General features: G+C 44.3%; 1 protein-coding gene across 1 annotated transcript in view; it reads right to left on the reverse strand.

Annotated features, from left to right (window-relative positions):
* Nucleotides 1–13517, reverse strand: part of SLC13A3 (solute carrier family 13 member 3) — a 93568-nt gene that overhangs the window by 49071 nt on the left and 30980 nt on the right. Inside the window, exons 2-3 of the mRNA XM_054467549.1 lie at nt 6397–6662; nt 3395–3558 (exon numbers count right to left, since the gene is read on the reverse strand). Coding sequence (XP_054323524.1) covers nt 3395–3558; nt 6397–6662 — 430 coding nt within the window. The remainder of the gene's footprint in view (nt 1–3394; nt 3559–6396; nt 6663–13517) is intronic.

The following is a 13517-nucleotide window of genomic DNA, read 5'->3' on the forward strand; positions in this document are numbered from 1 at the left end:
CACCATGGCAAGGTGCTCATAAGCACAGATTCTGGATTCAGACAGAGCTCAGCAAATCACCGTGTTACTTTGGGCAAATCATTTTGCTTCTCTGAGCCTCAGTTTCCTCATCTATAAAATGGGCATCATTACCTCCTAGTACAATTATGAAGATCAGATGAGCTAATGAGTATAAAAAAATTAGCATGGGATCCGGCATGTGGTGGTTACTCAGAAAATGAGAGCTCAGCTCACATTATGATTATGGTTGCTGCTGGTGCTACAGATGTCCCTCATGAACCTATAGCTCCTAGGAACTTCCTTGTGCCTCTCCTAGCCCACTGGCAGAATCTCTACTCCCTCCACCCCTGTCCTCGCCTCCTGCCACCTGGTCGAAGCTCAGAACTGGATGAAAGGGAATAGCTCTCTTTGTACTGGAATTAGCCTTGTTTTAGGTCTTAGAAGCTGATCATTAACCAATTCCTGCTCCTCCCTGATCCCACAGCCTGTAAAGGTAGGTATCTATCCCAACCCCCAGGGTCCCCTCCCTCTTGACATCCTGCAGCATAGGAAAAGACTCTGGACTTCAATGCATGGCCACCACTGTGTGTGGCCTTGGGCAAGTCCTTTCCGCTTCCTGAGTCTCAGATTTTTCATTCTCACAATGAGGGACTTGGCTTTCAATCATTTGCTTGGCCACTTTGGAAAAAGTCTCATGTGGGAGGCAGAATAATGGAGCCTGAGAATGTAGGCTCTGAAGTCAGCCAGCCTAGATTCAAAATACCAGAGCTACGGTTTGGAAACTGCGTAACGGGGGGTGGGAGGACTCTTTTTAATTTCCATTTCTCTAAATGAGGTCGATGCTTGCTCCGTCTCATTCAGATACGAGGTCCACCTAAGAGTCTGTGCATAAACTAAGTGCACAGTAAACATTGGTTATTATTGCTTAGAAGCCCAGTGTACAAAATGAATAAAGTGAGTCTAACTAGGGTTGAAATGGGGAAAAGGGCAGAGTCCCAGGTGCTTGCTGCCACCCCAGGGTGACCATCAGGCAGTTCTCTTAAGGGAAACAGTTTGAAAATCAAGAAAGCCAATATTGTACAGCAGGGGTCAGCGACCTACAATATGCAGCCCCAATCCAGCCCGCCGCCTGGTTTTGTGTGGCCTGCCAACTAGGAATGGCTTTTACATTTTGAAATGGTTGAAAAACATCTATAGAAGAATATTTTCTGATACGAAAATTATATGAAATTTTAATTTCAGCACCCATAAATACAATTTTTTTGGCACACTGCCATGCCTGCTCGTTTGTTTTATCTGTGGCTGCTTTCTCACTGCAAGGGCAGCGTTGAGTAGTTGCAACAGAGTGGCCCACAAAGCCTGCAGTATTTACTATTTGGTCATTTATAGACAAAGTTTGTTAATCCATGCTATAAAGCTTCTCTTCCCTTCCTCATGGAAGACTCTGCCCTTGCGTAGAGCTGACTCTGCCACTTTGCCAATGCTATGATCCTCAACACATCATCTCACCTCTCCAAACTTCATCTGTAAAGTACATATAATCATTTCTAGTGTTCAGGGCTGCCGGGAAAATAAAATAAGCAGGACTCCCTTAGTGTATGACAGGGAAATACTCATGTGACTGTCAGTGAGATTAACTTAGATGGTACATGGATTAACATTTAAGTTTTAACAGATACATATTTAACTTAATTCATATTTTAAAAACTAGAACTAGCACACAAAACCTATGGTTTCATGGATAATGCTTGTTGTGTTCACTGAGGTAAATGATCCAAAGCCACAGGGGCAGATCTGCCATCTATCTCTCAAGATGTGGCTCCTGTCTTTGGGTCCCAGGTGCCATCATATTCACATTCCACCCGGCAGGAAGGACAGAACCCGGAAGTTGCACACATCATTTCCACTCATATTCCATTGACCAGACTCAGTCATCTGACCAAGTCTTATCACAAGGGGAGCTTGAAGTTTCAGCCTTTCCTCAGAGAGGAAAGTATTGGGTTCTATTCCTAAAAGAACAAAGGAAGAATCGATGCCGGGGTTAAACTAGCCATTTCTGCCCACATATGTATCAATTCAAATCTTCCTTTTAAAATACAGTTATGTAAATTAAAAGTAAGACATTTTAAAGTGACATGATGTGGCAGCCACTTTGCAACCATAAGACCAGGGAAACCAGAGTTGCCAGTGAAAAGTCATGACGTCATTGTGCCTCTGAATTGATCCTGGACTTCTTTAACTTCACTATGTGATTTGGGAAAATCATTTCCCTCTTGGAGACTGTATGTAGTCACCTAAAAATACAATGGCTGTGTATGTTTTGTTTTATTAAGAACATAATTTCAGAGGATTGAGGGAATCAAATCCCTCTGTTCATAATACGTTATCACTATTTACTGCACAAAGCCTCTCTTTTCTATAATTGATTGGGTCTTTTTAGTCCTTTCTCTCTGCGTTTCCCACTCTCACCCTTTCCATAGCAACCATTCTGATATGTTTAACGTGTAGCTTTTCATCATACATTTCTTACAAAATGTTTTGTCATTCATGTGTATTTTCAGCTTACATATTGAGGTTGTATTCTAGATCTCATTCTGGTTTTTACCCCCAATCATAACTGCTCTATGAGATCCATTTATAGAAGTATGCGGTTCACTAATTCTTCTCTCTTTTAAAAGGAGCATAATGCTCAATGGCATGTACCCACCATATTTGCCTTTGCCTGTACTAGCGATAAAGCCCACGTGGCCACCAACTCCCCACACCACAGAGAGCACTACAGTGAATATCACTATGTGTGTTCCCTCCTGGACCTATGGGAGAATTCCTTTGGTGTCTGGGAGCAAAACTGCTGGGTTACAGAGTATAAACACATTTAATGTGATTAAATCCTTGCACAAGATCCTTAAGAAACTCTGACCCAGTCCACACTCTTTCTAGCAGTGCACGAAAGTTCCTGTGGCCTCTAGTCCTGTCGACATGGGGATTCCCCAGCTTTATTTCTGCCTGTCTCATTGATTAAAATGTTATTGTTTCAATTTGCATTTCTCTGAGTACCGGTGATGCTGAGCATCTCTTTGAATGCTGTAAAACAAGGTTTAATTATAGTACTTACTTCATAGAGCTGTTTTGAGAGTTAAGGAAGATAATGTATGTAAAGAGTTCAACTCACTGCTCAGTATACAGTATGTGCTTAATAAATGCAAATTTTAAACAACCAAGGTACCATGATTTCTTATCTAATTATCAGTCATTGTCATAATTAAAACACCTGACACATAGTAGGTGCTCAATAAGTGTGCATGCCCTTGGTCTTCCCTAACATCCTTTGGACATCCCATTCCCACTTCCAAATCCTGGTGGATTTGGCCCCAATCCCTTAGCACAGCCTCACCTGTGTTCTCTTCACTCTCCTGGCTGGGGTCCTTTCGAACCTCCTTCTGGCCAAAGAGACTTTTCAGGATGGCGTTGGCAATGGGAAGCATCATGGCGGTGGAGGCGGTGTTGCTCAGCCACATGGACAAGAACGAGGTGGTCACCATCATCCCCAGGATGAGCCTGCAGAGCAGATGGCATTAGAGGCAAATCGAGAGCCCAGGGCCCAGGAGATCCTCTGGTCCCAGTTTGCCATCCCTGAGGAATACAATCCATCCATTTTACAGATGGAAACTTGAGACTCAAAGCAGAAACCAAATCCACTCACCAGGTTTATTTTAGATCTAAGAAAACTGTGGTTCAATTTGTTTAAGTGAACTGTCCACAGGTACCCAGGTTATAAAGACATCCCAAGCCTGACGTTTTCTCTTTCTTGCCCCCAAATCCTCAATGATACCCATTTCAGAATAAAGTTGCTGGGGCACCAAGACACTCCACTATCTTTCCCTCATGGCCTTCTCAGCTTCCTCCCCCTTTTCCCCTCCTCTTACCAGCTACCCCCTGCTGAGACTCTGCTGAACTTCTCACCCGCACCCAACGCCTTTGCTCCCCTGCCTACCTGCCTTTGCTTGGTCCATTCCCACCAACAGAATCTAAGTATCAGGATTTTTTCTCTTTATATTGAACTCTGAATCCACCTGGAATTTACTTAGATGCATAGTACAAAGTAAGATGTAAATTTTTTAATAGAAGAAACCAATTATCCCAACTCTCACCATTTATTGGATAGTCCTTCCTTTGGATTTGGGTTTCCTTTAGATTTATTCTGTTTCAAAAATCTGTTTCTAGACTTGTATCTTACTGTTTTAATTATTGTAACTTTAGAATATGTTTAAGAGCAGCCCTACTCATTATTCAAAGTCAAGCTCAAATGTGACCTCCTCCAGGAAGTTTCCCCCTATCTCCCTACCTCTCATGTGGGCTCTCACACCATGATGTGCCCCTTGGAGATCAAAGTCCACTTGGCATTGGAATCAGTTCCATAGATGGAGTCTGTCCCACAGGACTGGCAGCTCCTCCAGGAAGAGGCACAGCTACAGAGCCTAGCAGAGCGGTTGGCACAGAGATGATGCTAGAAACCTAGGAGTCATCCAGAACCTTCTTTTCCTACGCCCTCCCCTGTGTCAATTTTATCACCCAAATTACTCTCAAATCTATCCAATCTGTTCATCTCCACTGCCACCTCCTAGTCCAAGCTGCTACTGTCTCTTGTCGGGACATTCTAAATGGCCTTCTAACTGGGATGTATCAGCTTTTCATGCCCGTACCCTCCTGTCTGATCTCTACAAGGCAGCTAAGAGGAATCTTTAAAAAATGCAAATCTGAAGGAAATGAGATATATTTGAAATAAAATGCAAATCTGGCCACGTCATTCCTCAGCTTAGAACCCTTTAAAGCACAGATTTATAACTATAAGTGTATGGATATAATTCAGAACTGGATTGGGAGAAAATGTGTATCTTCATTTTGCTAACATCTAATCAAATTAAGCATTTCCTTCAGTGATAAACAGGCAACAAAGTTCAGGTGTATGAGCAGTGCCTGAGGCTCTGTCACCCAAAAAAAATCCCTGACATTTTCTCTTTCTTTCTTTCTCTCTCTTTTTTCTGTCTTTTCTTTTCCTTCTTTCTCTCTCTCTTTTCTTTTCTTTTTTTTTTTTTTTTTTTTTTTTGAGACAGGGTCTCACTGTTACGAGGTTGGAGTACAGTGAGTGGCGTGATCTTGGCTCACTGCAACATCCGCCTCCTGGGGTCAAGCGATCCGCCCACCTCAGCTTTCTGAGTAGCTGGGATCACAGGCATGCACCACCACGCCCAGCGAATTTTTTGTATTTTTGGTAGAGACAGGGGTTTTACCATGTTAGCCAGGCTGGTCTTGAACTCCTGGCCTCAAGCGATCCACCTGCCTCAGCCTCCCAAAGTGCGGGATTACAGGCATGAGCCACTGCGCCCGGCAAGATCCCTGATATTTTTATATGACATTAGAATCACTGCAGACATCTTGAAATATCATCGACACTCAAAACTGCTCAACATTATGGGTGTGATTAGGCCTATCACTCGGTCTTGCCATTTGCTGTGTTAATAAAACCGTACCTACCTGTACCAGGGCACAGGTGTCTGTGTTCAAAAAAAAAAAATTAGACAATTGCATTTTGCTGTAGTTGTTGTTTCAAACTCTGTTGTGCTTTATGCATTTAAAAACATTATTCTGGGAAGATCCTTAAGATTCACCAAATTGCCAAAGGGGTTTATAGACAAAAAATAAGATGAAAATAACACCCCTATTTTAAAGGCCACCCAATCCTCTAAGAATAAAAGTCCAAATCCTAGCCAGAGGGCCTGAGGCTCTCTAGGATTGTGACCCTGCCTCTCTTTCCCTTCAAGCCCATCTTCCCACATCCTCTGCATCCTCCCACCTTCAACTCCCACCTGATCTTCATCACCTAGGCAGGTAAATAGCAAACAAGAATGCTAACAGCCAGCATTGCCTGCTCAGGTCTAGGGGATTTACCTGCATTCACGCATCTAATCCTCACTAAACTCTATGAGGTGGGTGCCACTACATCACTATTTCACAGGCAGACAGAGCAGGTCATCTGGGATTCAGCCCTGAGCAGTCGGGGTCAAACTGTCAGTGTGGCCCCCTCCAAAACTATGGGACTGGAATCTCTGGGGGTGGGGCCTGGGGGTCAGCATCTCATGTTCCCAGGTGATTCTTCTGCACCTTTGAGAACAGCTGCCCATGATGGGCCTAGTGCTGTGTCTAACATGCAGCGGGTGCTTGCTAAATAGTTGAGAAATAAATATAAAAAAAAAAATAAATAAATAAATAAATAAATGGTGGGAACCGATGAGTTTCTTGGCCTGGACAAGTAAACCAAGAAGAGCAGGTATAGGCTCCAGAGGTGTGGTCCCTCTGCCTCTCCGCTGTAGGGCTGGAACCATTACCTGTTCTTACCTGGCCGGCTGGACTCCAACAAGCATCAGAATCTTGAGGGCGATTCGCCGGTGCAGGTTCCACTCCTCAATGGCGCTGGCCATGATCAGGCCACTGAGGAAGAGGAAGTTGGTGTCGAGGAAGTACTGGGGGCAGACCTTGTTGGAGGGCAAGATGCCCATGAAGGGGAAGAGGACGATGGGCAGCAGCGCCGTCACTGAGAGCGGCAGGGCCTCCGTGCACCAGTACACCGCCATGAGCAGGATGACAAACAAGCAGCGGCCTTCCTGCAGGAGGAGATGCATGCTCAGAGGGTCAGCGGGGCTCGGGGCAGAAGGGGAAGGAGGCCCAGGGCTCAGGGCAGAGGGGGAAGGAGGCCCGGGCTGGGGGCAGAGGGGGAAGGAGTCCTGCAGCAGGCCTGCCCTGGCTTGTTCTCAGGGCAGCAGTGGAGCAGGTGTGTGCCTAAGGCGTTGACTTAAAGCAGGTGGCGTCACCTTTCTAAACCTCATTTTGCTCAGTTATAAAATGAGGAAGCTATTCTGGTTCACCTCATAGGACTGTTTGAGAATGAAATGAAATACATTGTTGTCTTAGAGATAAAGATGAGAATGAAAATAGTTTACTTGATAGAGGATCTGGAAGGACAGTGGGGAAGTGAAACAGAAGGAAGCCAATCCAGAGAGTGTCCCATGAGAAGGTTACCACTTTGGACACCTGGATCTCAATTCTGATGGGGACAGGGCAGACCATGCTTCAGTGTATGTCCCATGAGAAGGTTACCACTATGGACACCTGAAGCTCAATTATGAAGGGGAACCCTGGGGGACAGGGCAAATCATACCTTAGGGTTGTCTCAACTGGAGGCAAGGAAGTTGGAGCATTTATCTGCCAACTCCTGGCCATCATTGGTTGAGGGCTGATACTGGGAGCATTAACTTTCAGCACTTCCGGCATCCTTATGTGCAGACTGAGCATGCTCCTGCAGCCAGGGGATACGCTCCCGCAGACCATCTCAGAGGCAGTAAGAAGCTACTGGTGTGTGCAGAAATGGTGAGCACCAGTTGGGGTATGGAGGGGGGACAGGGAGCAAGTGCCACATCCTTACACGGTACTTAGCACAATGCCCAACACATAATGCATACTCCATAAACAATAACAATAGCTGACATCTGTTGGGCTATTAAGTACCAGGTGCTATTTATTCCTAACAAAATCCTAGTGACGTAGGTATGATTATTATCCTCATTTGATGGATTAGGAAACAGAGGTGCAAGGAGGTTGTTAGCAAGGTAATGGCTGTGCAGACCAGGGTAGAGCAAGGCAATCTACCTCCATAGCCAGACCTTCATACAAGTGCCCTGCTGCTGTTCTCAGGTAAATATTAGAACCAATGAAAGGCAGACAAAGTAATTTAAGTCTAATCAGTGATTGCCAGGGCTAGGGTGGAAGGTCTATGTTGTGGGGGCATAGGTAGGGGTTGCAGAGGAGCACAGAGGAAACTTTTGGGCTGATGGCAATGTTCTATACCTAGATTGGAGTGGTAGCTACATTGGTGTGCACATTTGTCAAAACCTGTCAAACTACACACCTGTTCTCATAATGAGAGTGATAATGACAATGACTTCACATCTGATACATCCGTGTCCCACAGGATTCATAATACTTAATGTCCTATTATTCACATGATCACTGTTGGAATGAAACTATTCCTGCCCTGCCCTTGCTTTCTTATGTCCTTTCAAGGCAACGATCTTGCATATTCTAGGAAACATGAACTTTTTCTTGGATTTGGTCTTGTCTGGAGCCATCTTATGGCTCTTACTTCCTACTTATAGTAAGTTTTGTTAACTTTATTCCATGTCCATAGGACATCAAACAGAGCACCATCCTAAGAGCCACCCTCGTGGAACATATCTTCAGCAAAACAGGACAGGTATCAGGTTACGTGGGGGATGCTATGATTAGTTAATCCATCTTACAGGGAGGCCAGGGAGGGACCACGGAGACCCATCAGACAGCTGTGACAACAATCCAGGCAAAAGACACCGGCCACTAGGGCCCATTGCCGGCAGTTGTAGGTAGTGACAAGTAGTTGAATTCTCGATCTATTTCCGAGATCACGTCTGACAGCTTGGCTGATAGATCTGTTGTGATATGTGAGGCAAAGAGAGAAACCAAGGGCAATTCCAAGTTGTTGGTCTCAGCAGTGGGAAGGTGGGGTTGTCATTTACTGAGATGGGGGAAACACACTGTCACCAGTTTCCATACCTTGAAAAACACATCCTGAGACTCTGCTTAACACACCCTACATTGGAAAATGTCTAGATTCCCAAGTCCCTTAGCTTTTCTATCAGTGCTCACATTCACTCATGAAATTTATAGATGTGCAAAAAGTTTCCCGCTGGGAGAATTTCTGTACAGCACATCCTATTTTCCTATTGACTTAAGATACATTGTTTTAGAGAAAAAATTAAATAAGCTGCCACAGTTAATACAAAGTTATCCTTCAGGATACCTAAAATTTATTTCCTGGGGGCCAGAGAAGAACAACTGTAAAACAAATTAACTCAACTTGGAATGAATATCCCAAGAACCCAGGTTATTGAACACACACACTAAAGGTTGAAAGCAAAAAGAATAATACATAATCAAACTCCACAACGAAAAATTCTCTAAGTTTTGATTTGTCATCATCTTTTCAGTTTCTCAAATCAGGCAGATCCTGCATCTCAGAGGTAAGATATCTTTAAGAATCACAAGAGCAGAGTCCATAAATACTTATAACCCCCAGCCCTTTGTTCAAGCAAAATTGTATGTTGAATCTCAATATATAAAACAGACAAACTTTGAATGTAAAAATCAGAAAAAAAGGCACTCTTCTGGAGAAGTGAGATAAACAGCTGTCAATGGGCTTCTCTGTTCTCTCCCTCCCTTCCACCTATCCTGGCAGCCCCTAAACCTCCCCGATTTGGGGATTCAATGGCAGATCATCAGATCATCACCAAGTCCCTATCATTTCCCTGGCTCTACAGATGCGGAGACTGTGACCAGAGAGGGGAAGAGTGAGTCAGCAGGTGGATGTCAGAGCTGTTTCCAGAACCCCAAAGCTCCCCCAACAAGAAGCTGAGATCCTTTTGTTGGAAAAGCCTCAATGTGTGCTTGGAGCCAAAGGGCATCATCCTAGAATTCCACAGAGATAGAGGGCAGGCCCGTCCCAGGTATACAGCACAGCAAACAAGGATGTGAGGAAGCAGTGGCACAATAAACAGCACCCTGTTTAGAGAAGCTCCTGGAATCCCAACATTCTGCCTACAGAGCTTTAGTAACCGCCTGGGGAGCCAGTGTACCCAAGGCTTCAGACTTGGCCAAGGCCACCTCAGCCTTCTTAGGCTGGGAACCTGAATATCAGCTGGGAACAATCGGTTTCCACAGCTCAGAGAGCCAAAGGGGCCCTCCTGAAGACACACAACTTTGGAGAAATGGAGCCACCTCTCCTCTTGAGTCTTGGCTCCCAGTACAAAAGCAGCATGAAACCCTGTCTCCAGCCCCTTATCCAGCTTGATGTTCTTTTATGTAACCAGTTACCACCCGAAAGCAGATTTTATATCTTTATATGTTTTCTCCTCTATTAGAATGCAAGCTCTAGGAGGGCAGAGATTGTGTTCCCAGTGCCAAGAACAGTTCCTGGCACATTGCAGGCACTCAAAATATCTGTTGAATCATGAATACATGCTTCTACAACTTAGAGAAAAAGCTTGATCCAAGCTATCATTCGTTCATCCATCCATTTAGCAAACTTTATTCCTGACCACATGCTATGTCCTGGGCTGGAAGCTGGTACAAGCAAAATGACTAAGACATAGTCTCTAAATTTTTAACAAGCAAATCTGGCCACACCAATCAATAAACAGTTCTTAGTCAGGTGCCTGTAGTCCCAGGTACTTGGGAGGCTTAGGAAAGATGATTGCTTGAGGCCAGGAGTTCAAGTCCAGCCTGGGCAGCATAGTGAAACCTGGTCTCTAAAAACCAAACAACAAAAAAAAACTACAGTGCTTCTCAAACCCAAATCACCTTCCCAGGCTCTTTCTGCCAAACATCCCTCAAACAATGGATGTGTGTTGGTAAATGTTGAACAATTGGCTCTCTGAAAAACTTGTGTGTGTGTGTGTGTGTGTGTGTGTGTGTGTGTATGTATTAAGGTCTGTATTTAATAACTGGCTATTAGAATTCCTAAAAATTTGACAATCACATTTCCCAAGCCAGCATAAGCTGGCTGCAGCACACCACTGTGGGCCTCCGGCAGAAGAACATCCATGTATCACCCCCCGGGCCAGGAAATCTGCATCACAGTCTGCTGCAAAATTGACTTTCTGCCACCCATGCTTGGTATCCTGCTCCACAATGAATTCATGCTTTTTAAAAATATACAATTACTTTCTATCAAATCTTCCTGCTGACCCAAGAAGGAATGCCCCATGTATCCTGTTCTGTGTACCACTCGCCAGACCAACAGGTATCCCAATTTGTAAATATGAGTCCTCGGTGGAGATTATAGTCTCAAATTCCCACAGAAGTCCAGACATACCATAAATGAACTCTTGGACCCCTTCAGACAATCCTCATCTTTGCGTTTTGAAAATGATATGACTATAAGATGTTTCACTTTCATCTTAGGTCTATTATGAGACACCTAGACCCCTAGACTGTAGTCTACCACTCTACTTGGCGTTCAAGGTTTGGTGCCCAGCCCATCCCTGATCCTAGATTCCTAGACTGCAGTCCATCCCTCTACTTGGCGTTCAAGGTTTGGTGCCTAGCTCATCCCTGGTCCTAGATTCCTAGACTGTAGTCCACCCCTCTACTTGGCATTCAAGGTTTGGCACCTAGCCCATCCCTGGTTCATCTGCTTCCACTGCTCAAGGAGACAGACATGAAGACAAATCATTCACCTCCCAGAGAGACAAGGGCTAAAACAGAGTTTAAGACAGTGAGCTATGGAGCAAAGGTGAAAGGGAGCTGTGTCAGCCAGTGGGGTCTGAGAAGGGCAGACACCTCAGCACCTCCTTGCTATGGTCTCAGTGTTTCTGTCCCCCCAGATTCATACATGGAATCCTCATCCCCATTGTAGTGGTAATAAGAGGCAGGGACTTTGGGAGATCATTAGGTCATAAGGGCTCTGCCCTCACTAATAGGATTCGTTTCCTCACAAAAGGGGCGTAAGAGCCTTCCTTCTGCCATGTGAGGACACAGCAATAAGGCACTGTCTTTAAAGCAAAGAGCAAGGCCCCACCAGGCACCGAATCTGCCAGTGCCTTGATCTTGAACTTCACAGCCCCCAGAACTGTAAGCAACATATTTCTATTGTTTAAATATCACCCAGTCTAAGGTATTTTGTTATAGTAGCCCAAATGGACTAAGACAGTCCTCCGTCTCTCCCTTCAGTGCCCACCATTCCTGTTCACACCAGTGACGTCTTCAGATTTCTCTGACTTTAGAAGCACACTTGGCCAAGACTGCCAAGAAATAACACTCCAGGAGTAGCTCCTAGCCACGAACTTCAGTTGCCTTTCAGTGGGATAACTGAGGCATGTTGAATACCATTTCCCAGAAGTCCCCAGTAAGGCTGAGTCCCTGCTGCTGGTAGTTACCTCTTCATTGACACACTTGTATTTCTTCCATGCTCTTCACTGTTTCCCTTCTCCACTGCCCCCAAATTCCTTGAAGTCAAATTGTTGTCTCAGGGTCCTTCTGAAGACCCAATCTAAGACAGAAGGCTTCTCAGAGAGGGTGATATCTTTCTGAGCTAGGATTTGAGAGGTGTTTGGCACAGAGAAGGAGAGGGACTGCCTTCTTGCCTATGCTAGAAGCCTCTTTTGTATTTAAGTCAAAAAAAGGTTCATGTCCTCCAGCTGGATTTGGGGTTATCTGAGCCAAACCCAGTTGAGAGAGGTCCCAGGCATGATCTGATACAAGACAGTCCAAGCTCTGTCATTAGAGCCTGAGTGTTTAGGTCTCTCCCCTCCATCTGCACTGCCCTTGACTAAGGTCAAACTTCAACAGCTTTCACTAAGACTATTTCTCAACCTTTGCACTTGTCTTCATGAATCCTCCACACAAGCAGTCAAAGGAATACTTCTAAAATGCACTTCAGATTATGTCACTCCCCTGCTCAAACACCTCCTTTGGCTCCCCATGGCCCCCAGACTCACAGTCATGGCATTCAAAGCTTATCAGTGTGTCCCAGTACAGGCTTCCCACATTCCCCACTTTCTCTGTTCTCTTGGACACAGTTCTCTCGCAGTCTACACTGCTTGTCATTCTCTGGGCCTTTGCACATGCTTTTCCTTTTGCCAGGAACATTCTTCTGCTTCTTCATCTAGTGAATTTTGACTCATCTTGTAAAGGCCATTTTTATCCTGTGACCCCCACCCTAAAGTCCTGGTCAGTTCCAATATCTATGCTCTCATAGCACTCAGTTCACAGAAGAGCAGAACAGCACAGCGGTTAAGAACATGGGCTTGTTGCAAGACTTCCTGGATTTGAACTATAGCTTGACTACACCATGACTTTTGTGACCTTGGATAGGTGACTTAATGTCTCTGTGATTCAAGTTTCTGTCATTTGCAACTCAGACTCCTGACTAAAACACTCACCTTCTCCATCCTTCTTACAATAAATAATATCTGACATTTTAATAAAACTTAATGTGTGTGCTTTCATCCTTGCTATTGCAAAATTCAGAATATCTCTGTCACACAGTGACGGAAAAAATAAGAGCTAACATTTATTGAATGTTACTATGTGCCTGGGACTGTTGTAAGTATGTTATATCTATTTGTTCATTAAACAACCTTAGGAAAGGAACATTAGTATTATTTTCATTTACATTTAGCAAATGAGAAAATTGAGGCACAGAGAAGTTAAGACAAGGGATCTTCAAAAAGCTCGTGAAAAAATATGTATTATTTAAAAACTATGCATGGATTTCAAATTTTTGCACCAAAATAAACTCATACTAACTTATTATCACATGTCTGAACAGAATCTAGTTTGAGGCACTAAAAAGGATAGTTCGAAAACACCCCCTATCAGAGCAACATGAATTCTGCTAAAATTGAAGCAAAAACAAATATCAAATTGAT

This window comes from Pongo pygmaeus, chromosome 21 (assembly GCF_028885625.2).
Source record: "Pongo pygmaeus isolate AG05252 chromosome 21, NHGRI_mPonPyg2-v2.0_pri, whole genome shotgun sequence".
Classification (NCBI taxonomy): Eukaryota; Metazoa; Chordata; class Mammalia; order Primates; family Hominidae; genus Pongo; species Pongo pygmaeus.